The sequence below is a fragment of the Mandrillus leucophaeus genome, unplaced genomic scaffold (assembly GCF_000951045.1).
Source record: "Mandrillus leucophaeus isolate KB7577 unplaced genomic scaffold, Mleu.le_1.0 Scaffold143, whole genome shotgun sequence".
Lineage (NCBI taxonomy): Eukaryota > Metazoa > Chordata > Mammalia > Primates > Cercopithecidae > Mandrillus > Mandrillus leucophaeus.
The window spans coordinates 4,936,485-4,960,050 of record NW_012101399.1 but is presented as its reverse complement, the minus strand read 5'-3'; the positions used below and the strand labels follow the sequence as shown (position 1 = coordinate 4,960,050).

General features: G+C 38.2%; 1 protein-coding gene across 2 annotated transcripts; it reads right to left on the bottom strand.

The window, feature by feature from the left end:
- Positions 1 to 1,045: 1,045 nt before the first annotated feature.
- SLC40A1 (solute carrier family 40 (iron-regulated transporter), member 1) lies at positions 1,046 to 23,334 on the bottom strand. 2 transcript variants are annotated; one of them, XM_011974258.1, is made up of 9 exons: positions 23,266 to 23,334; positions 20,344 to 20,441; positions 19,760 to 19,827; positions 15,035 to 15,194; positions 12,696 to 12,811; positions 11,564 to 11,690; positions 5,799 to 6,044; positions 4,011 to 4,658; positions 1,046 to 2,637 (listed from the first exon to the last, which is right to left on the bottom strand). In XM_011974258.1, exons 1-9 carry the CDS (start codon positions 23,274 to 23,276, stop codon positions 2,324 to 2,326), a joined length of 1,788 nt encoding a protein of 595 aa, XP_011829648.1. In that variant the 5' UTR covers positions 23,277 to 23,334; the 3' UTR covers positions 1,046 to 2,323. The 2 variants fall into 2 exon arrangements, with proteins under 2 accessions (XP_011829648.1, XP_011829649.1); XM_011974259.1 differs by lacking the exon at positions 23,266 to 23,334 and having other exon boundaries at positions 20,344 to 20,805.
- Positions 23,335 to 23,566: the final 232 nt, after the last annotated feature.

Here is a 23,566-nt window from a genome sequence, read left to right as displayed (position 1 = left end):
AAGCTCCCGCATGACACAGCCACACGGGTCACCTACTCCTGCCCTACTTCTATGGTCTGAGGAAGTAAACAACAAAGGCTGTCCAGACCAGCAGTGATTCTTTTACACTTCCTTCCTCCTCCTGCTCCGAGCAGTAGTCTGCAAAGGTAAGAGCAGCAGCTGTAAAAATTCCTATTAACTCTTCAACTCCATGCTGCTTCTTCCTACACAGGGCCTCTCTCTCAAGATGCACAGACTAGCAAAATGCCCATATTAAGAGCTGAGGCCTCCCCTTGCTAATGTGGTTCTGTTCATTTTTCAAGGTCATAGGCCTTGCAGTTACAACTGCAAACATTCAGGACAGATCTTCAACCCCAGCCTTGACCCCTGTGGGAGAGAGCAGAGAGCCTGTTCCAGACAGCAGCCAAACCTAACAGAGGCATCTAGTTTGCACAATCATCATGAACAGATCTGTAGCTGCAGGGTGATGCCAAATGCTCTCAAGTTCTCAATTTTAGGAGAAAGGAAAGGAGACTCTGATCAACTATGTCTGAGTCCAATCTGCATCCTTAGGACTGATCACAGTTTAGATCAAGTCCCCAATAAATGTTTCCTTTATGTAGAATGTGGCTCTACTCTGTAGAGCCAGCAGACATCTGTCCTCAGCTCCCTGTCATTACTAAGGTCCAACCTCTAGTAAAAATGCTAGCTTGTCTTGTAGTCCACAAAGTGATTCCACATGGCTTCTCTTATTTTATTCAACCAGGGAAGTTGAAAGGTAGGTAGGGTTGTTTTATACTATCATCTCCCATCTACAGAAAGGAAAACAGAAGTGAGAACTTAAAAGTGCTTAGTGTGGCATATTCAAAGTCAAAGAGAGAGTGCTGGGCCTCATGTTTACTACACTTTTATCCAGGCCACCATAAACTAGAAATATGAACAGGGAGATAACACTAAAAATCATGACACTGTAGCCCTTTATAGAGAAAAACAAGTTATCCAAAACAGATGTTCTGTAACAAAAGCCTTGTTAAATAATTGGGGAACAGAATTCAGGAAAAAGAAATTAAGATTTTAAAAATATTTTTATATAGAAATTTTTTACAAAGATTTGACAACATAGCAAATCATTATGTCATACTGTAGAAAGATTAAGCAAAGGATTAAACTCCAAGGATAAAGAAAGTGCTCATAGCAACGTATTGCAGTCTCCATGAAAGTGCATATAAACGGTTAAGGCAAAGTACCATCTTGGTACAGACATGTTGCAAACTGACTTTTAATACAATTTTTAAAAATATATACAAACTTTTTTTCTTCTGTTCTTCTCAAAGCCATTTGAAAGGGATACTTTTATGAATATTCTTGCTGTAGAACAATGCAGAAATAACTTCTGGGTATAAAACAGTAAAAATAAAAATATTCTACCTGAGTGTGTTAAAAGTAAATCAAGTGATTCACAACCTTTACAATTGTGGGTTTTCTACATGTAACTTGCGAGGCTGAAGGCTTACACCCTCATGTTCTACAACACAGATCACTAATGATGGTAACATGAGTTAAATTGGGATTCTTGCCCTTCTATGTGGCTTTTGGCTTCTAGGTTCTATGACCAAACTATTAACATATTTGAAGTCTGTATGCACTCATTGTGTGATAAATCTACTTTACAGCTTTGCTTCTACCTGCAGCTTACATGATAACCATGCTGTGAAGTGCTACATATGCTTAATACAATATGTTGCCCCATCTGATAATAAAAATACAAAGATGCTCTTTAAGCTAAACCATAAACCTTATTAGAGAATTCTAGTTAAGTGTTTTGTTTTTCCACATACATGTGAATACCTTCAGATCAATAGGATCAATAAGGAAAATATTGGTTATCAAAATTTAGTCTTCATACTTGAAGAATTTGTTTTTAAAATATAACTAAATAAGATGCAAAAAATAAATTAGCTAGTCTTGAACAGGAGTGAGTTTTGCAGAAAACTGACATATCTGAATTCTAGTACAGATAAGAATCTGCCAAAGGATAACTGAATTCACTCTTTCAGGTAAGATTGTATCTACTCTTGAGAAATAGGGGAATTCAGTGTTATCATTATAGTCTCCGTATTTAAACTGAGTTTTTCTTTTCCAATATTTTTCCATGCCTAAACATAAGGGAAGTTAACCAGTTCATTTCTGCTGACTTAGGTTTCCTAAATAGCTTTTAGTCCTCAAGGCACAGCTGTGGTAAAAACGGAGAGAAACACCTAGCCATTTATTGGAATTCTGCAGTACAAAATAAGCACATGTGCTCTATACAATCTAGTAACAGGATAGCAACAGTTAAACTGTCTCAAACAACAGATGTATTTGCTTGATTTTCCTTCCTAACTTCTTTTGCATCAGGACCACAAGCAAAGAGCTTATTTCCCAGAGTATTGTGGGCAAATCGGAAATACATAATGTGGCCCATTGCCACAAAGGAGACTGAAATCAATACGAGCAAGCCAAAAGCTTCAGGATTTGGAGCCAGGATGACCATGATAAAATGCAGAAGATCAAGAAGATAGTTCATGGAGTTCTGTACACCATTTATAATGCCTCTTTCAGATTCAATTACATTTTCTTGCAGCAACTGTGTCACAGTTAAATCAAAGGACCAAAGACCTATAATAAAATATTTTTTTAAAGATTAGATTTTAGTTTACAGGCATACATTTCAAATTACAGATAAAAATCAGTTGACATATGCAAAATATACATTTCAGCCTGACTGTCTTTAAGCCACCTTAAATATACCATAGCCTTGCCTCAGATAATTATTTTTCATAAATAAATATTCGGTTATTAGTGGCCTCAATAAATGATTTTTACAGTCAACAGACAAAAGGAAGTCTAATCAACAAACTTCTTAGTTCTGTTTTTCTGTGATACAAAAACAAAACTTTGAAGTCAGAGACACACTAAATCCCATTATAGTATAAATACTAGTATTTTTAAAGTTTCAAATGACCTAATAAATGGTTATGGTTAAAGTGTAAGGAAACTTTAAACCATTGTTACATTACTGCTAGAGTTCTAAAGCCCAAACAATAAAGCTGTCTTGCCTGGAAATTAATACCTTCAATAAATCAATGAACTGCTTTGAATCACAAGATAAAAACAGTTTCATTTCAAGAGTGAACTCAGAGATAACTCATCAGTACTCTATTAATGATTACTTAAATGTTGCTTTGAAAGAAGTCTTTATGTTTCCTTCCAGGGCTATAAAATCCATTTGTGTGGCAAAGTATATAATAAATACATATTGGCTAGAGAAGTCCTTTGAAGGATGTTTTTTTCTTACTTTCACATCTTCTTTTAAACACTAAAAACATTATGTTTTTAGTGTTGTCCCATGGGAATATTCTCTAAACTACAGTTTTTTTTGTTAGGGTTATTGCAGTATCAATACTCTACTAGATGGCAGTATAATTAATATAGCTAATATTTTTTATAAATTAAGTTACATTTAAAAAGTAATCACACTTGAGCTCAGTAATTCAAGACCACCTTCGGCAACATGGCAAAATCCCATCTCTACAAAATACAAAAATTAGCCGGGCATGGTGGCGCATGGGTGTAGTCCCAGCTACTTGGGGGACTGAGGCAGGAGGATTGCTTGATCCCAGGAGGTCGAGGCTGCAGTGAGCGGTGACTGCACCACTGCACTCCAGCCTGGGTAACAGAGCAAGACCCTGTCTCAAAAAAAAAAAAAAAAAAGGAATATTTAAGAGACTCATTTAGAAAAAATGTTCAAGCCTGAACCATGTTTTAAGTATATGTACATAATAAGGTAAACAAATACAGGTTTTCAAACTATAAAATAAAATATAAAACAAAATACATATATAAATATGTAAAATAAAAATTTCATAATAGTGGATTTTGCTTAAATTAACATCTAGGGAACATTTCAGATCATTTTATTAATGGATTCTCTGAACCTACATTACAAAAAGACACTTTAGTTCATTAATATATAAAAAGAGATTTCTTACCGATTCTAGCAGCAATGACGCCTGCAAACAGCAGACTGACGGAGATTATGGGCACAGATTCAGGACTTGTCTCTGGGACAATATTAGCAGAATTAGACCCATTAGACATGTATATTTCAGTTGTAATAATGGTTTCAGGTATCTTCGTAGGTGTAATTGACTCTCCTTGAATGAACCTTGATCGGATATCTTCAAAAGGAGAAACGGACAAGTCCAGGGGGCTTCCAGGCATGAATACAGAGATCACACACAAGATCAAACAGGAAAGCTGTGCCAATCCTGAGATCAGACCTGTCCGAACCAAACCACATTTTCGACGTAGCCAAGTAAAAGCTACAGTTCCCATTATTCCAGTTATAGCTGATGCTCCCATCAAAATACTGAGGATGGAACCACTCAGTCCCTGAGTGTAGGCGTACCCTGTGGTGATGCAGTCAAAGCCCAGGACAGTCATATAAAGGAAAGCAAGACCCATGCCAGCCAGAAACACAGGCTGGTTGTAGTAGGAGACCCATCCATCTCGGAAGGTACGGAAGGGCTCAGCCATCTGGGAGGCACAAGTAGGTTCTTGCTCATGTTCAAGCTCATGGATGTTAGAGTCTTTCACACCCATTAGATGAGTTCCCTCCAGGGGTTTTGGCTCAGTATCTGTTAATAAAAGGTATCATTATTTTGTTGGGGAGGACATGTAGAAATAAAAGCCAATTATTAATAGTATTTTTTTCCTTCCATTCCCCTCCCCAATGGGTACCCTTGGTTATACATTATAATATGTATTTTCTTTTGCTAATAATCTAAGAGTTCCAGCCAAGGAATAATCATCAAGTGTCATTTTTATTAAATAAACAAAATACTATTGATCTAGCCCTCTTTTTTTTTCCTCTCTCTCTCTTGCTCTTAGGAATTATACTCCCACCAAAGTAAACAGCAGGAAAACTCACCAGATAAAATATAAAAATTGTCTAAGAAAACACAGCATATTGGCTGGGCGCGGTGGCTCACGCCTGTAATCCCAGCACTTTGGGAGGCCGAGGAGGGAGGATCACAAGGTCAGGAGATCAAGACCATCCTGGCTGGCTAACATGGTGAAACTCCATCTCTACTAAAAATACAAAAAAAGTGGCCAGGCATGGTGGTAGGTGCCTGTGGTCTCAGCTACTCGGGAGGCTGAGGCAGGAGAATGGCATGAACCCGGGAGGCAGAGCTTGTAGTGAGCCGAGATGGCACCATTGCACTGCAGCCTGGGCAACAGAGCAAGACTCCATCTCAAGAAGAAAAAAAAAAAAAAAAAAAAAGAGCATATTATTTTCTGGGTCCCTGCAGAGTAGGGTAAAATATTCCATTTACCCAGAAGCCCAACTTCCTCTTCTCCAGTGAAATACCCATCTTTGTGTCCTCACTCCCTTCCACTGTCCTACAAATGACCACATAACTCCCTCCTCACAGACTCCAAGAGATTCTTTCATTCTCTTTTTTTCCCCACTTTTGTTTCCCAGGCCTGACTTAGCTTTGCCCAGCCATCTCTCAAGTAATTGAACCTCTGTGACTACTGCTAACATCAAGGAAGAGGGCTAGGCGACCCATTCCAACTCCACCAGATTCAACCCAGATTTTTTCCCTAGATCCTCAAAAGCCTGCTCTTGCCTCATCTACCAAAGTGATATATTTAACCTCATCCGGCCCCCACTGATAATAAAACCTGATACAAATTCAAAATAGTTTTGATCTTCACCAACATTTAAGGTCTGAACATGAGAACAAAAGGAGTGATCATGGTGTTCAGTTTACCTTTGTGTAAATTCAGCTGTTTCAATTCAGTTTCCTCTTCTTTAAAAGCAGCTTTCACAGCTAGAGCTGGGGTTTTCTGGTAAACCTTCCAGAGCAGAAAGTACTCCACACACATGGATACCAAGTTCCATCCAGAAATAAAACCACAGCCGATGACTGGGGAGCCAAATGTCATAATCTGGCCAACAGCCATGGGGGCCAAGATGTTGGTTAACTGGTCAATCCTTCGTATGGTGGCATTCATGTCTAGAGAAGCAGGTGAAAGAGGCACGTAAGTGTGCAAACCCATCAAAGACTGCCCATTTACACAATACAAACCTGTAAACCAAGAGTACAGATTACTAAAATGTGGTTTTCTAAAAGCACATTTGTAAGAAAGCCATTTTGTTAGAAAAATATTTGTTTGGGTCAAGTCCCACTAAATTTGCTTCAAAAATGATAATTCGCTTGGAATTGCATAAATCAGTCTAACAGCTTTTTTAAATGAATACAGCAGTAACTCTACATTCATTTTTTTCAACAAATATATGTTAAATGCCTATTATAAGCTAGGCATTATTCTCAACAATTCTTAACACTGTAAGGAAGACAAGTAACATCCTTCCCTATCTTCACGGAGTTTATATTCTCACAGGAAAGAAAATACAATAAATCAACAAGTGTGTGTGTGTGTATGTGTGTGTGTGTGTATTCAGAGAAGGACTCACTGAAAAAAAGAGCATCACAGCAAAGAGAAGCACTGAGAAGAAACACTAGCTTGGTCACATGAGAGATTCTGGAGACCTCAAAAAAAGGAGAACGATAAGGGCAGTGCCTGAATAAAGCTGATTTAAGAGACTGGTGCCAACCCCAGGGGACACCATTTGTATTTTCAGTGAGTCATACCCTGGAGCACAATGTGAATGCTTCCCGTGGCCTTATGGAAAGCAAGGTACTTCCCAAAAAATGGAAGTGGAAATAGACAAGTCTTTTGGATATGTTTTCACAAAAAGAAGAACAAAGAACTAGAGTACCAGAGAAGGAAGTGTGCTAAAGATAGGGATTTTTAAGAGGAGCAAACTTAGAGCAGGATTATGTGCTGCCTGGAATGATACAGTAGTTAAGGGATGTAATCTGAATCTACCACATAACTGAAGGAGTTGTTCTTAGACAGGAACACAATTCATCAATAGTAACAAGAGTAGAGGCCACATATATAGCTTCAGGTACAGGTAGGAAGAGAGATATGATGGTGGAATCACACAGAAGCTATCTTCTCATTTCTTCCATTTTCTCAGCAAAATACAAAGCCAGGTCATTGATGAAAGTGAGGATGGGGGAGAAGGACTTGAACATGCGATGAGAGAGGAGAAACAACTGTGAATGGTCCTCTAGGAAAGTGGAGAAGGAAAGAATCAGAGAAAAAAAAAAGTGTGATTATCTGGAAGCATGAAAGGACCAACTCTGTGGCCCTGAACCTCAAGTGAGAATACTGAGCAAGTTTGTGCATTTTTTTCCAGCCATGCTCTACTGTGGAGAGTTGGATCTAACCATAGTCTTACCAAACAAAAGTGACAAAATGAGAGGAGGCCAACTGAGCTAAGGGTATACGCCAGGAGATGATCATATAATCATGACTGGCCTTGAAATTTAAGCTGGGTAAGAAAGAGACAAGAGAGAGGTCATGGACAGTGAAAAGGCAGTGGAATGAATGGTTTGTAGGTGCCAACCATATTGATGGATTGTTGAGGCTGTGGTAGTGAAGAAGTTGCTGGAAAGATAGGTGATTTTTCAAGATATGGATGCCTAAGACTGAGATTATGGGAGGAGAGAATTTAGGGGTGATAACAGTCTAGAATTTGACTATGGGAATGTATTCCTGAGTCAGAGTGGAGGACAAAATAAATAAAGAGGAAGTTAAAAAAATGTCCAACACAAAGAAATGATATATGTTTGAGATGATGGAGATGTATCTCCATCTCATCTTATCACAACATCACTATGTACTCCATAATAAGCACAATTATGTATCAGTATAAAAAATTAATTAAAATAAAATAAAACCAAAAGTTTTAGAACAAAAAGAAAGTGATCTACTTTCTCATTCCCTGTCTCACAGAACAGAGTGAAAATTAGTGAGACAAGTCTTAAGCAATCATTTGGGTCACCTTAAGGGAAACGCAATACGTGACAAAGAAGTACATTAACAGAAGATTGTCTTTATTCCTTCTGTAATTCTTCCTGGTCCTCAATTGCTTTCCAATTAGCCCTATGAGTACATATTGCATATATGATAACAGGAGAACTTTGACATATTTCACCTTTCACTTGAGAGGCAAAGGCAGCCTTCATTGATCTTACACTGGACTGCCATTGCAGAGGCTTCACTACCATCTGCCTCCCACTAACTAATAAGTTTCCAACTCATAAGCCAACAGAGAAGTGTGGAATTTATCCAAATAACTCAATAATTGGAATCCAAAAAGCAAGTAACTAAAGAAAACATATATTTGAATCTTAAAGTCCCAGAACGACAACAATAAATTATTTTAGTTAAAATTATTTCTTACTCTTTCACTACTTCAGTTTTCAAGAGCTCGTGGAGCTTCCCAATGTCACCAATTTCCATCTTTTATATTATACTTAGGAAGTTAATAATATGTAGGTGTCAGTAGAAATGTTGTATTAGAAAACAGCTTTTAATTTTTCTGATTCAGAATGGATAAAATACTTTTTTTTAAAAAAAAGACTTAATCATCTTACTGGTAGCAGGCTAGAAAAGAATCAGTCTTATGAATATGCAAATATATGTTCTTTACCAATTTATGTTTAGTCTTACATAAGCACAAAAATATGTGTTCATTTGATTCCAATTTAACTGTTCTCAGCTACAGCTGTGGCACAGAACATGACATTAAATAACTACTTATATTATAATGGGTATATTACCTCTCATAGAAGAAAAAAAATTTTTAAATTTGCTAGCAGGTTTGTCTACTTCATATATGGAATCGATTTTTAATCAATACCACACAAACACAAAATTTATCTGCCATACTTGATCAAGCTAACTGTCAGATTATTTTTTAGAATGATGGGCAAGAAAAATCTCAGAAGATGCTAATAAAGAGTGAGCCTCAAAAGAAATGGAGGAGGAAAAAAAGCAATAGATGGAATTAAAAAGTCTGGGAAAAGGAAGTAAGATTCAAACGTGGCACAAGAGAAAGTTATCGTAAAATATTGTACTAAATCAAGCACCTAGAAAATACCTAGTTAACAGATTAGTTAGCAGTATTTATATGAAAAAATAACACCTTTTCTGGAACTTTCTAAACTGGATAATGACTGCTGTGTTTTGGACTGATGTCACTGAAATTCTAAAACTTTTTAACCTTGGCAGGGAAAAATTCCTCCTGTTCTTTTACCCTCAGTGATACAGCTTCTAGTTTTAAAACAATCTCTAAAAGTAAGAAACACTGTGATGAGGAATGGGAGCAATCAGCTCACAACTTTTACTTTTCATGCACTTACCTCTCCTCTTTCACCCTCTACACATAACACACAGGTGAAGGCTGCCCGACCTAGGCCCCTACCTGGGTTTCTTTGCCACAACCTCAAAAATCAGCCTGCATAAACATAAACCATTCCTGCCTAGAGTAGGTGCGTCTGTGTACAGAGACACAACCTCACAGGAACCCAAGGCAGCAGGGGGAGTCCCTTCTAGATGTACTTTCCCCCTTCTTTGTCCCATTTTTTTTTATCCTCCTCCTTTTTCTCTGTTCTCCTTTAACTCTGCAATAGCAGAAATGGCACAAAAAATCCATAATTAGATACTTGCTGAACTTCAGAACTAAAGAAGTTTCTGTTTCCTGTTTTGAAACATGCAGAAAGTTTTCCTTCACTAGTCCACCAGCCCACACTGCTGGCTGGATGTGAAAGAGCACCACTTACTAAAAGCTAATGTAGAGTGGACAAGAGTTCAACAAACATCTCACTTCCTTTCCTAAACTTGGAAAACATCAGAAAGTTAGAAAAAGACTGAATAGCCTAGATTCTTCCACTCTGCAATAATTCATAATATAAAGAGAGACAGCTGAGAAATGACCAGTCATATTTTTGTTGTTATTCTGGGACATCACTTCATAGAAAAATCCCACAGAGTTATGTGGGATGTTTGTATTTATATTTATGTGTGTGTACACAAACACACACATACACACACAAGGACAAATTACAAGTTATTAGGACAAGTTAAAAATTCTGGTTAACTTTTTCATATTTCAGACTTTACAGAGTCAAATGAGTTAGTTAAGATCAGTTAAGTGAAAGAAAATTATTTTATTTTATTTTCATTTTATCTATAGCTGCTGCATAAATTACAGAATAATCATTGTAAAAGTCAACTACATTCCAACAAATATATATGTGATCTATTGTCAAAATATATCCTTTTGTACCCTTTGAATTTTAAAACATGGATATATTTTACATGCTTTAAATAGTGTGTTAAAAAGAGAAAGTAAACAAAAAAGGACAAGTTCGTCTAGTTCAATGTGACAAAAAAGACATGAAATTATTCCTCATTATAAATGATCACAGGAAGAAAGTAAATAAGAATCATGATTTTAGCTCCAGAGAGAATTTCCTGTGATACAGATTCACACATGCTAAATTCATCTTACATACACACCATCCTTTATATCAATCACTGTGGGATTTCTGACTTAATAATAATACTGCAACCACAAAGTGATGATTCAGGCAAATTCTTCTTCTTCTAGACCTTCCACAGACTTTGTTCTCCTTCACTCACCCCTCCTTTCTAACTTTTTTTTTTAACCAAATGGTCCAAACAAAGCTGCTTGCTAATCCCAGCACATAATCTTGCCTTCTGCATCCTGGGATAAGCCATTTAAGTCATCAAGAATGGTTTACTTGTCTGTCAGGAGAGTTGGGTAATGTGTGTGTTATACGCATTATCTCAGTGATCAGCAGAGTTGACTCAGCTGATCTGACAGGTAGGGAGGTGTACTCTTCCTCCTTTCCCCTGTGTAATTATCAATCCAAATTCTGTCTGTGTGTCATGTGAAGGGACGGCAGGCAATAATGAGTGAGGGGGGTTATTCTGAGCCTAAGTAATATTGACAGAATAGGACATGTTGTTTGTAAGCATTCTTCAGATGTTCTTTGACCACTTATTTATATTTCCAATGGACAACTAAGATGGTAAGCTTCTTAAAAACTATATTGTGTTCTCTATTTCTTTGGTATTTGTAACAGCAATTATATTACATTGTACATAATGTAATAGAAGTTGTAGATTATAACTTTAAAGTAGAAGAAATTAACTTCCAGAGTCTCTCCTACAATTAAGTTGTTTCCATTTTATTTAGAGAAAAATAACATCCATATGATTGATAAGCATCAGTAATAACATTCATAGGTATGACCAGTAAAATCTCATGTCAGATTTGCACTGTTCTAAGTATTAACATTTAGAAAGTTGATTGATTTTTTTTTTTAAAAAAAGGAAAGAAAAAGTTATTCCATTTGCCAAGTTTGCGCAGGATAAAAGAGAAGTTAGCTATCCTATAAGTTAACTTCATAACAGTGAGATACATCAGCACTAAAACTGACAATAAGGTAAGAAAAAAAAGTATGCTTTCAATTTATCATTCTTAAAAAATACCCAGAACAAAAATAAAAGGCTTACAGCCTCATTTATCATCACTGATTTAAAGTGAATCCTAACATGCCCATTTAATTGAAAGAGAAAACCAAATTACTTGCTAGTTTGCTTCTGTCTTCTCCTGCAACAACAACAATCCAATCCCTTTGGATTGTGATTGCAGTAGCTGTACTGGCCAAATTTGCAATATTTGCAATAGTGATGATCAGGATATAGCAGGAAGTCTAAAGAATGACAAGAAAACATTGAGTTATAATGTCAGTTTACCACACTGTACATATGTCACTAAACAAGGTAGTTTAAAATGGTCTTTGGTGAAATAATAAAAAATGTATTTTGATTTCATTTATAAGAAATCATTTTACGTTATATATATGAAACAATGAATGAATACCAGTAGTCAAGGGGCATAATGTCCTAATCATATCATCTAGATCATCTGTAGTACACATAATATAAAAATTGTAATAGTCAGGTGAATACGGCTATAAAATGTAAACACAATGGTGGTTTTGAACACTTCTCCCACAAATATTGCCTTTGAAAAGAATGCTGAAGGGGAATTGAAAACACCTGTATTTAAGTCATAGTTCTTACACCTTCTAGTTGCATGACAATGGGCAATCAACTACGTCACTTTGCCTTAATATTTTCAACAAAACAAAGGCAATAGGCTCAAAGATTTCTAAAGTCCTACCTGGCTTTGCAACTCTATAATATCAATCCAAATATACACAAGAAGATTCAATATGACACCAAATGCATGGTTTATACCACACCCCATCCCTCTCCTCTTTTCCACCAAGCTTTTATGAAATCACAACATGAAAAGTTATCTGGTTGACATTCCCAAACAGAAGTAACAATTATTATTGGAGAAACACAATTATGACTGACTAATATACAAATGGATAACATTTCTTAAATAGCACGAACAAAGTATAGGTCACTAAAAAGTTGAAAACAAACAACTGAATTCTACAGTAAACTCTTAGAAATGCCAATAAAAACCAATAGGACAAAATTTAAATTCAAACAATACTTAATGAGTGCCTGTTGTGGGCAAAACAACAACAAAACAAACTATAGGGGATATTACAGTAGACACAGAAATCAATATTAAAAGGTCACATTCGCAAAAACAAAAAAAAAAGCTTCAAAATATTTTCACCCTTTACCACTACCAGATATTCAATTTTCTGCCATCAAAAATCTCATTGAGAACTTACGAGAACCCATCCATGGTACATGGTCAGAAGCTCATGTTTATGTAAGAAAACCATCATCAGGATAATTCCACACAGGATGACTGAAACATTCTGTACCACCAGCGAGGTCTGGGCCACTATGCAGAGGAAGAGACAAAGTGTACATTACATCAAAATGTCTCAGTGGGACTGTTCTTATTCACACATAATTGTTCTACTATAATACATTAATACACAGACATAATTATTACCAGATAAAAAGAAAATCTTTCTGAAGTCAGTCCTGCCTCAACTACTTCCAATACGACCCCGAGGATCACACCAGGCCAGTAAATATGCAACCAAAATGATGAAGTACCACAAGTTTCTCTGTTTATTGAAGTCTATCATAATGACTACATTTTCATTTGGCTTATCTTCTTAAAAGTTTAACATAAACAGAGCTGTAGTATGATATAGATATGATCCACATTTCAGCTCTTTGTTGCTTAAGGTAAAACAATAACATGTACGAGGTTAAAGAGGAAGTTATGAAACCTACAACCTCCTACATGGCAGGCTGAATCTGATAATAAGGTATGGATAAATAGAAAAGACACACACAAATTTGCCAAGAATAAATCAGCAGTGTATTTCTTTGCATACTAATGCTATTTGCCATTGCTACGAAATTATAAGCTACCCCTTCCATCACAGATGGCAATTCTTTTAACATGAGGCACCCATATAGACAAAGCGCTGGAGTAAGGACAGATAAAGACAACTGGTAGCCTTTCCTCTGCCACTCAATAGGTAGATGATCTAGGACAGGATACTCCCTAATGTCTCTTATGCCTGTGTCTAGAAGGTGAGGATGGTAATACCTGTCTTCCTTACTTTATAGGGTCATAATGATGCTCAAATAAAACACTTATGAAAGCAGTTTGGAAAATATGAAGTTCCATATGTAAGGGATAATTATAGCTCTTGTCTTCAAGGATAATATAGTTCATCTTTGCTTGGAAGGTCATATCAAAGACCCAAGAAAAAATAAACTGCTTTCTGAAAGCAGTCTGATATAAAATCCCAATATACAACTCTTTCATTCACTCATGCATTCATTCACTGGATAAGGATCAGATGTCAACTAAATAAGGTTCTTAGCTTTTGGGACCCTACAGACCAGAAGAAGAAAAGATACGTGAACAGATCATTGTATTTGTGTAAGTGCAGAGGTGTTAACAAAGCCTCAGGGGAACACAGAGGAAGAAATGGTAAACTCAGCCCAGAGGTATCAGGAAACATTTTTCATAAAGAGTAATATATGAGTTGATTATATAGGATTAAGTGGGAAATTGTTATCCTACCACACTTTTCTTCATCCAATTCAATATTCTTTCCTAATCTATGATTGCAGTGCTCAATAATCATTAGATTAAAGGTTTCTATGTATAATATTCCTGTGTTCCTATGTATAATGATACAAAGAAGTTAATTTTTTTCTAGATTACAGAACTTTTTTCTATATGTGTTCTGGTCTACTCATTCTAAAAACAGAAATATGTTCATTCTTGACCATTTTCCTACTAGTATCAAGTCCTAGAATTTGATAAGCCTGTTGCTCTGTGTCCAGAAGCAGTCATCTTGCACTGAAAGAATGAAACCTCAATCTTTTGCCAACACCTAAGTCAGGCATGGTCAGGTCTTGGCATTATCAACTGAGCAATTCAAGAAAATTTACCCTGAATGATTATCCATATTTCCCTTATATACTGGAAAATTTAATTGCTCAATTACTTTCTTTCCTGTATAAAATGACATGATTTCAGGACTAATGCTTAATATCAATATATTATTCTTTCTTCTTTTTCCCTACAAAATTTATAATTCAGCTCTTTGTGATCCAAGCTCAACTATTCTCCCTTGAAGCTATTCTTAGTTTTCAATTCCCTTATATACACTCTTACATGAAACATAGTAACCAAAGAACAGATGTTAAAGCTGTCTCAGGAACATCACACTAAAGGGACTCCAGTGCAAGTCATAGTTAGGCAGCCTGAGTTAAGCAAACTTTTAATGTTTAATGTGGTTCTCAGAAAAGTGCTACAAGGTTAATCATTAACATATGAAATTTATGAACAGCCAAAGATAAAAAATCTATTAGGTCAACGTCCAGGCATCCCAACTTTGTGTGGGAGCCATGGGACCCTCCATCCAGAGGTGGTGCCATCTAAGCCCTCGTCCCTCAGGTGTGGCGTGCAGACATTCCCTGGGTTGGCCACAGCTGTTTCTCTCTTAGTTTGCTGTTTCCTTCGTTACAGAGGTAGCTCAGGCATTGCTCCCATGAATATAAGGGCTTTTAATTATATAACAACACTCACCTTTAAGTCTAGCATTCTTGTCCACCCAGTCACCGATGATGGCTCCCAGGACCAGAACAGACCCTGCCACCACTAGCCCGTAGACTGCTGTCAAAAGGAGGCTGTTTCCATAAAGCTCTACCAGAAACACAGACACCGCAAAGTGCCACATCCGATCTCCCTTAAATAAAAAGAGAAAATGTTTTGATGGAGTATTTTTCATTCCTAGTCTATTGTACTCAGGAAGTTGCTTCCTTATCAAAAGGGCACTTCCTGGCTACATTATGAGACTTTCAAAGTCAGTAATTACTCTTAGATTGAATACTGATCAGATGTTGAAACTGTTCATCCCAGCACAATGGAAAATATTCTTGCCCAATTATTAAGTAAACTTGAAAAGGCAAGGTATTAATGAACGGTACATTCTCTTTGTCATTCTAGAAACAAAACGCAGTTTCCAGACACAAGATGGCTTTTTGATACAAAAACGTGTTCTCCTGTGTGGCAGGTTTCTCCTGAGGCCTGGAATTTGCCTATCTTGATTGCAGAGGCATAAAGTAGTTTGCTATTGCACCAGAAATCAATCACAGTATAGTTCACAAACATTAGAATACCTTGAACATCAAGAAAAAGCCAGTTTCCCAATTTGTAAAATGATAGAAATGGACTATCTGATCTCCAAGGTTTCTTTTACGTCTAATATCCTAAAACCTATGAGATTTCATAAAGTCATAATTTGAAAGTCATAAAACAGCAGAGCAATCGGAAAGAGGAGAGTAATAATGGCAAATTCTGGCACTGCATAAATAGTGACATCAGAAATAAACTTAAATGCATAAGTAAGTAGTTAACATTTTAATACAGATGAGTTTTGAAAGGGGGGAAAAGGTACTTATTTCTTCACACAAACTCTGGAGAATACAGGGAATTTTGGAGTTCATTACCGTGAAATGGGATTTAATAGAAACTTTTAAGTGAATTAGGCAAATTAATGTCTTTAAAAATCTACAGTGGACCTTATTATCAGATTTTAGACTCCATCCTCGACTTCCGAAATTAACATTAAGGAGGACAACCATATTCCATCATAACTTATCTCTGGGAATCAACATAGGAAACCAAATTCCAGACCTCATAGATTTGACACTATGGAAACAGTTATACTCCTAGTTCTTCCCAAAGTCTGTTAACATCTTCATGAAAAAATCCATGTATTAGAAGCAAATACTATCCTGGTATGTCAAATTATTTTAAAATTTTAATGAAGCCAGGATAATAATTTTATACATTCGAAACTTAAATTGATACATGTTAGCAATCATTTACAAAAATCTTTGTGTAGACCAGTAGTTCTCAACTAGAGATGACTTTGCTTCTCCTACCCACATCCCACCTCCCCGGGGGATCATTTGGCAATGTCTGGAGTAATTTTGAGTTGTCACAACAGCAGGGGGGTGGAGCTGTTACTTAATCTTTAACCTGAAAAGCAAATTTAGATTTGATTAGAATAAAATGGGATGGGGAGAGGGGAGGTAATTTATTCTAATCTCCATTCCTCTGAATAGCTCCCAAGGAAAAGACAAAAACACATAGATGTCCCAAATGATAGGTTGCCTCTGTCAGTGAATTTTCTCTTTCTTAACATACAGGTTAAGAAACACTTTTCTAACACTGTTGCTTCTTTCTTTTTATCTTACTCTTATTGTATTTTTAATTGTCTTAGAGTCCTCTAAAGCGGGCCATCAAGACAAATGCTATTAAAGTTTTGAATCTTGCTTATTCTTGTATGCCATACCACTTCTTTGATGGAAAGAAAGAAATTGCTCACATTACCCCAATTTCCAACGGGTTTAGGCTTTAAGAAACAAGAGATTCTATGTTCACAAAAAGCCCAAGATTTGCGCAAAGTCTGTGTAAATATTGAACAAGTGCCCATCCTTCCTTATTTCTATTTCTTGCCTTCCCACCTATCCTCACCAAACTTGGATGACCTGTTTATGTGTCCATGTACCCCCACTGGACTGAGAGCTGAAAGCAAACCTAATAACTGTCCATGAATGATCATGGTCCTTAATCCACTTAATGAATACTTACTAAGTGGCTACTATGTACCTGACACTTGCAGGCATAATGAATACTTACTAAGTGGCTACTATGTACCCAACACTTGCAGGCACTAGAGCTTCAGCAGTGCACAAAAATCACAGTCCATGTTTTCATGCAGCTCACATTCCAGTAAGCAGAGACCAAAAGCAAATCTAGCACAGGGCACGTGCTGCTATGAGGAAATATAAAGTAGGATGGAGCTGGTGGTGACAAAGGCCTCCATGAACAAAGAAGTGAGGGCTGTTGGAAGCAAGGGCTGGAGAAATGCAGACATACTGGGGTTTAAATGGAGAGAGTCTATAAGATCATGATATCAGATATAAGCAACTGGCCCCTCTTTTTCACTGTCTTACATTGTCATTTTTTGTTATTAGATATCTTTTCTAAAGTCCATACTAAATCGTATTATAAGCTCCTTGACAATAACAATAGTATCCTTTTTTTTTTTTTTTTTTTAGACAGGGTCTTGTTCTGTTGTCCAGGCTGGAGTGTAGTGGTGTGATCACAGCTCACTGCAGCTTCAAACTCCTGGGTTCAAGCAATTCTTCCACCTCAGCCTCTCAGTAGCTGGGACTATAGGTGTGCCTCATGACACCTGGCTAATTTTTAAATTTTTTTGCAGAGATAGAGTCTCTCTCTGTTGGCCAGGCTGGTCTCAGACTCCTGGACTCAAGCAGTCCTCCTGCCTCAGCCTCCCAAAGTGCTAAGATTACAGGCGTGAGCCACTGCACCTAGCCAGGATCCACTTCTTACACTACTTTGTATTTTGACAGTATAGAGTAAAACGCATTGATCCATTGGCAGATAGAAATGAAGTCAGAAATAAAAGGCATTCAACCCCATACAAAACTAACCTGAGGCAACCTTCTACTCTAATGCCCCTATGTTCAGTGTATAAGAAATCATGATTTGGCAGGGTGGGATGGGAAATGTATATATATATAAAATACATACACACACACAGAATACAGAAACATAAATGTTTTGTTGTAATAAAATCAGGCAGAGTGCCACACAAAAGAAAAAACATAAAAAGTATAATTACCTAGTGTTAGACACATTCCTCTTTTGCACTCCTTTGCAGTGGAAAGGAGTAAAAATCCACTAAACCTTATATGATTGTAGTTGCTGCCGTTTGTTTAATCCAACTTTCTCATGAGAACTTCCTGTGCTCGACTTACTGTAAAGTTGGGATAAGCATGTGTCACCTTTCTTGTGGGACTTTTAATGAACATGACAAAATATCCTCCTGGAACAACGACAGTGCCACTGGTTTTCTGGCAAATCTGACCTCCTAACCTATTAACCAAAGGTCACATAAACCATAATCAGTATTTGGAAGAGAGGCAGCTTCTTCCTCTAAGAGCTAGGCCAGACCACAGGCTGAGAATTTCAGATACTATTTCCATCACCTGTTATTAATACTTAATATTTACTGAATTAAACTGGGGGAACAAACTATTGCTTTTGATTTATTAAGGGTTGTTTCACTAGGTTTCTACTTAGCATCATCAGCTGTTGGAATTAAAACAAACTCACACCAATTCCACTTTGTTTACATGTATTTGCAGAGTCATCCCTGCGTAAGCCTCTGGTAAGATAGGCACTTGCTTTTGTAAAATGTCATCTATAAACTGCTATTTCTTAGAGAGCCAACAATGTAGATTAACAATTTCTCAAAGGCATTGGGTATAGATTTCGTCTTCCAGTGGTTTCCATCCATGTCTTAAGGATGATCCAATAAAAGTTTCCAATTTAAAAGGAAAAAACATTCAAATAATTTACTCTCAAAATTCTTTCCATTCTTTTTAGTTAAATATATATGAGCCATGGACAGAATATAGCCAGATGTATTGCTTTTAAACAATAATTGTTTAATGTTAAAGATTTTAATCATCATTAAACATATATCTAGCACCCTTCTAGTTTATTATTTTGGGGAGAGAGTTTTAGGAGCCCAGATCTACAGAAACACTAGGTCTTTTCCAAGATGACCTAGAAAGTCAGAGGGAAAACTGTAAATCCATTGCTGATATTCATTGGATGATTAACTTTAAGATAGCCTCCAATGCCCCAAACTTTATCTAACTATAGATAACATTTTTAAAGATCATAATTTTTGTCATTCAGATATTTGTTCTGGGTTCATTTATGTTTCAATTAATCTTAGACTGTTATTATTAGCCTAAGTCAGTCACTCTACCATTCTATTATATTCTCTTGGTGCTGCACGCTGGAACTGAATTTTAACAAAAAAAATTTTTTTAATGTGAAGAAGAGAAGGTATATGAAATATCCATCCATCTTTTGTAGCAGATATGTCTATTTACTAAGGCTACTAATGCAACATACAATTTAAAATGTAAAAACAAGGCAAATATTCCTTTCCTTGTTAATCTTGTCTGGATAGTTGTCTGTCTACATAAACTACGATGATCGGATAATTAAGTTGTATTAACTAACACTGATGGAGAAAGATCTTCGACGTAAATAACGTTTTCCATTAAAGCATGTGTACTTGGATGATTTATTTCTTTAACTGCTTGACAAAACTGGAAGTTGGCTTAATACAACTGGCTGGAACGAAAGGAAATAAAAAAATTGCGCAACTATGTTGTAAGACTATGCATTCTTACTCACCCAAGTAGACAGAGAATGACCAAGGTAGAGAAGGAATTTTGCAGAGGTCAGGTAGTCGGCCAAGGATCCTGCAAAGACACAGGTGGGGAGAGAAAAAGCGATTGTAGTCACTTAATGAGCTGAGGGCAGAATGCTTATCCATTTGATCTTATTAGAACATGATTATTAAAAACTATTTTGCGGGACAAACCACGTACATTTTATCAAGTTACCTATGAACCGATGTATTTCGTTCACTTAATACCATTCACTAAATTCAGCATGACCTAGTCAATAACTGCCCAACTTCGCATTTCACATACAGTGAAGAAACTCTCGTTTCAACATTCTTTTTTGTCTTTTTTTTTTTTTACACAAGGCAATCCAAACTGCCCAGCCTACTCCATCCGCGCCTGTGTGCAAGCCCCTCTTCCTACACTCTGAAGTTCCTTTCTTCCATAACGTCCACCAAATATAAGTCAAAGGATCTTTGACAAAGCTATGGTTCACAGCAGAGCCACATTCCTCCAGAACCTGTGTAGAGTTGCTTGTCTCCAAAGCCCAACCTGGGTTTCCACCATATGCATTTGGTCAACGCCACTCACCACAGCATCCTCTCTGGCGGTTGTGATCTCCTGCCCTGGTCATGACACTGGGCGACCCCGCTGGCTCTTCTGCGGCGGTTGCTGCTCTCGCTGAGGTGCTTGTTAACCGGAGTGCAAGGAACTGGAGATAGCACCTCTAAAAACACAACAGCCTTGGGCAAAAGGACTACAACGACGACTTTGGCAAAGAACAAAAGAAAAGGGGCCCGGGGATTTTCTTTTTTCCTTCTTTCCAAACTTAGCTAACACTGTAGCTGAAGTTGGAAAGGCAAAGCCTTATGGAAGCGGGTTGGGAGGCTCAGCAGGTCGTCCGAGCCTAGCGGACGCCCAGAGCCAGCTCTCCGCCGCCGCCGCCGCCGCCGCCGTGGGCCGGGCCCAGCTCTTATACCGAGTAGAGGGCGGAGCTCCCTGAGACCGCCGACTGGGGCCGCCCCGTCCCCTTCAGGGCCGCCCGGGCGTCCCCGCGGCGCGAGGCGAGCTTCCGTCAACTCTGCGCGCTGGGCCGTCCCCACGCCCTTCCCCGGAGGAATCGCCCGCCCCGGGCTCAAGCGCCCAACCGGCCGCAGACACCCTGCGTGGATTGCGGAGACCTTCGCCTCGACCCGTTCCACTCCCTGGGTTTTCCCGCCCTCCAGGAAGCCGCGAGGGCAACCTCGGGGGTTGGCCGTGGGGCTGGGAAGGGGAGGAAGACGCGTGGAGCCGGCGGGGCGGCGTGGGGAGATTCTGCGCGAAACCAAGCGTCAGGTGCTGGAAGAAAGCGCTGCGCATCGGCTACCCGGCTATTCAGGGAAAGGGCGGCTGCCGAACAGTCGCAGTGCAAAGCTCCAGCCCGAGCTTGGTGGGTGGAGATTCCTTTTTTAATGAAAGTAATTTTTAATACAGGTATCTAAATAAATATAATTCATGCCACAGAGGCCGCTTTCCTGGCCTTCCCATTCCGGCCCGCGTGCCGGCAGAGAATGCCTTTCCTTCCACGGACTGCATAGCTGGGCTTCCCTCAAAGAACCAGAATCAAAGGGCAGGAAGGGGGCGCAAAGATCAGAGTCCATCCCTCTTCAGAGGGATGGCTTGCAAACGGAGACTTGTAAAGGTGAAGTCCCGCGGCGAGTTGCAGACCTACCCGTATCGCCAAACTGGGGCTTCCAAATCCGTCCTGGAGACAGAATGAGGACGCTGCAGCCCCAGCAAGCCCTTCACCATCATTCCTTCTCTCTCGGTACCCTCTCACCCCGCCCCAACGCGCGCGTCCCTTCCCCACCTCACCTCCAGATGCCCCAGTGACAGGCTTACCAGGAATACCGGTTGTCCCAGTTGTGTCCCTGGATCTGTCCCTGTCCAGATAAAGCCATTCGGTGGCCTCCTGGAGGGTGAGGTGAATGACTCTAACACCAGATTCTAGCCTTGGTTAACTTCGTTTTTCTCCTGCTGTGCCAAACCAACCCCTGGGGCATACCAGCCCCTTTTGCCAGTAGGTTTCCTTATCCTTCTCAATCTCACCAAAACCCTGGGAGTGGACCCTACATACTGAAACTCCAACCAGAAGCCACACCTTGAGCACAGGCCAGACTGACAGCCAGTAGTAAAGGGAGCCACGCATAAGTATGTGCCCTGTATCTGCACTCTCAATCAGGAGCCCCAAAGGTCTACGGGTGGGTGCAGCTGGATTCGGTTGGGATGTGGTCTGGTGAGTAGAGATAGGGGTTACAGTTTAACTTCTGCTCTTCACTGCTTTTTTCCTTTTCAAGCCCTCTTTTTTTCCTTTCTTTCACACGGCATTCAAGTTCTTTCTCCCAGTTTAGAGAGGTTTTGGTTTGCTGACCGTGGAGAAGAGAGTCATTTATACATGCATCCTTGAGAATAAGCCCAAGTATATTCAGATGAGTGAACTAAAGTGAAGGAGTGAACTGGTAAATAAACCCCTCCACTTTATGGCGATCCCTTATTAGAGACGAATTTTTTGACAGGTCCTCAAGAAAGGCACAAAGGATAATGATAGTTTGCACAATTTATCAGAGCATGTCTCAGCAATAAGGACCTCCAAGTGCTTTACATTAATTATTACATGTTATAAGAAGGCGTGTCATGCTGTTCCCAACTTCCAGATGGCTTTTTAAAAGTTCGGTTGGTTTAAAAAAAAAAAAAAAAAATTACTTCCCGTAGACACTGTTTGAGAAGTATTTGTGGAAAGAGTGGCTAAGTCAGCATATACCTCAAAATGTGATATGGAGTCTCTGTTCTCCGTTGTCACCAAGGAGTTCCCAGAAGCCAAAACTGAGAGAATGTTATAAAGAACAGATGGGATACTGCAGTGAAGCAAGTAGGAAAGATACTTTGGAAAGAAAACAAGCAAGGTTCCTGACACTAAAATCAGTGAATGAGCTGTGAAAGGGGAATCTTAAATCCTAATTAATGGGAATAGTTGAGATATGTTAGTTGGGGCTTATGAAATGGAAAGGAATTGAAAATGAAAATAGAATAAAAATCCTCAAACTATTCAGAAAGTGCAAAATGACAGAGCTCTTTTTGCTTTGATATGCTAGATTACAAAGCACTGCTTTAATCACAAGACCCTTCAGGCTCTTCCTCCTTCTGAGAAAACATTTGACCAGTTGGAAAGATTTCTTCCAAAAGTCATATATATGTTTTTGAGAACACAGAATATACAATTTTCCCGTCAATTTAATCTAACTAAGAAAGTCATGCAAGTTTTAAGTCAGTTTACAAAAAATAATAAGATACCCTAAAGACCATTTGCCAATTCATTTTCAACATTTTTTAAAGTTTGTAACTAGATTAACCAACTTTTTAAAAATCCCAGCCAGAATAAAATGTATATAGCTATTTAAAATTCATTTAAAGTGTTTATGGTTGGGAAATACAAACGGTTTTATCATTTGATTTTTAAGTTGCCTTTTCACTTACCAGTCAGGCATCCTCAGTTTCCTCTGCCATATCAGATGTGCTCACCAGGACAAAGGCAGAATAAAGAATGGTCAGTATTCCACTGCTCCAAAGAAAAAAAGTAATAGGATTATCACCAACTATTGCAGGAAGGGCTCCAATCCAGAACAGTGCTTCTGTTGGATGTGAACCTTTTTACATTAACTTAGGAGCTATAAAGCCACGTTTCCATTCAAAAATCTTTCTCAGTGTTACAGGCAAATTTGAAGAACTGTTTTATATTTCTGTAATATGAATGAATGGCTCTTGAGAAGTTTAAGTT

Coding starts and splice junctions, on each gene's coding strand:
- SLC40A1 (XM_011974258.1), bottom strand. Junction 11,691..12,695: donor TGTACCATGGATGGGTTCTC/GTAAGTTCTCAA, acceptor GTCATTCTTTAG/ACTTCCTGCTATATCCTGAT. Junction 2,638..4,010: donor CGTCATTGCTGCTAGAATCG/GTAAGAAATCTC, acceptor ATTTTATTATAG/GTCTTTGGTCCTTTGATTTA.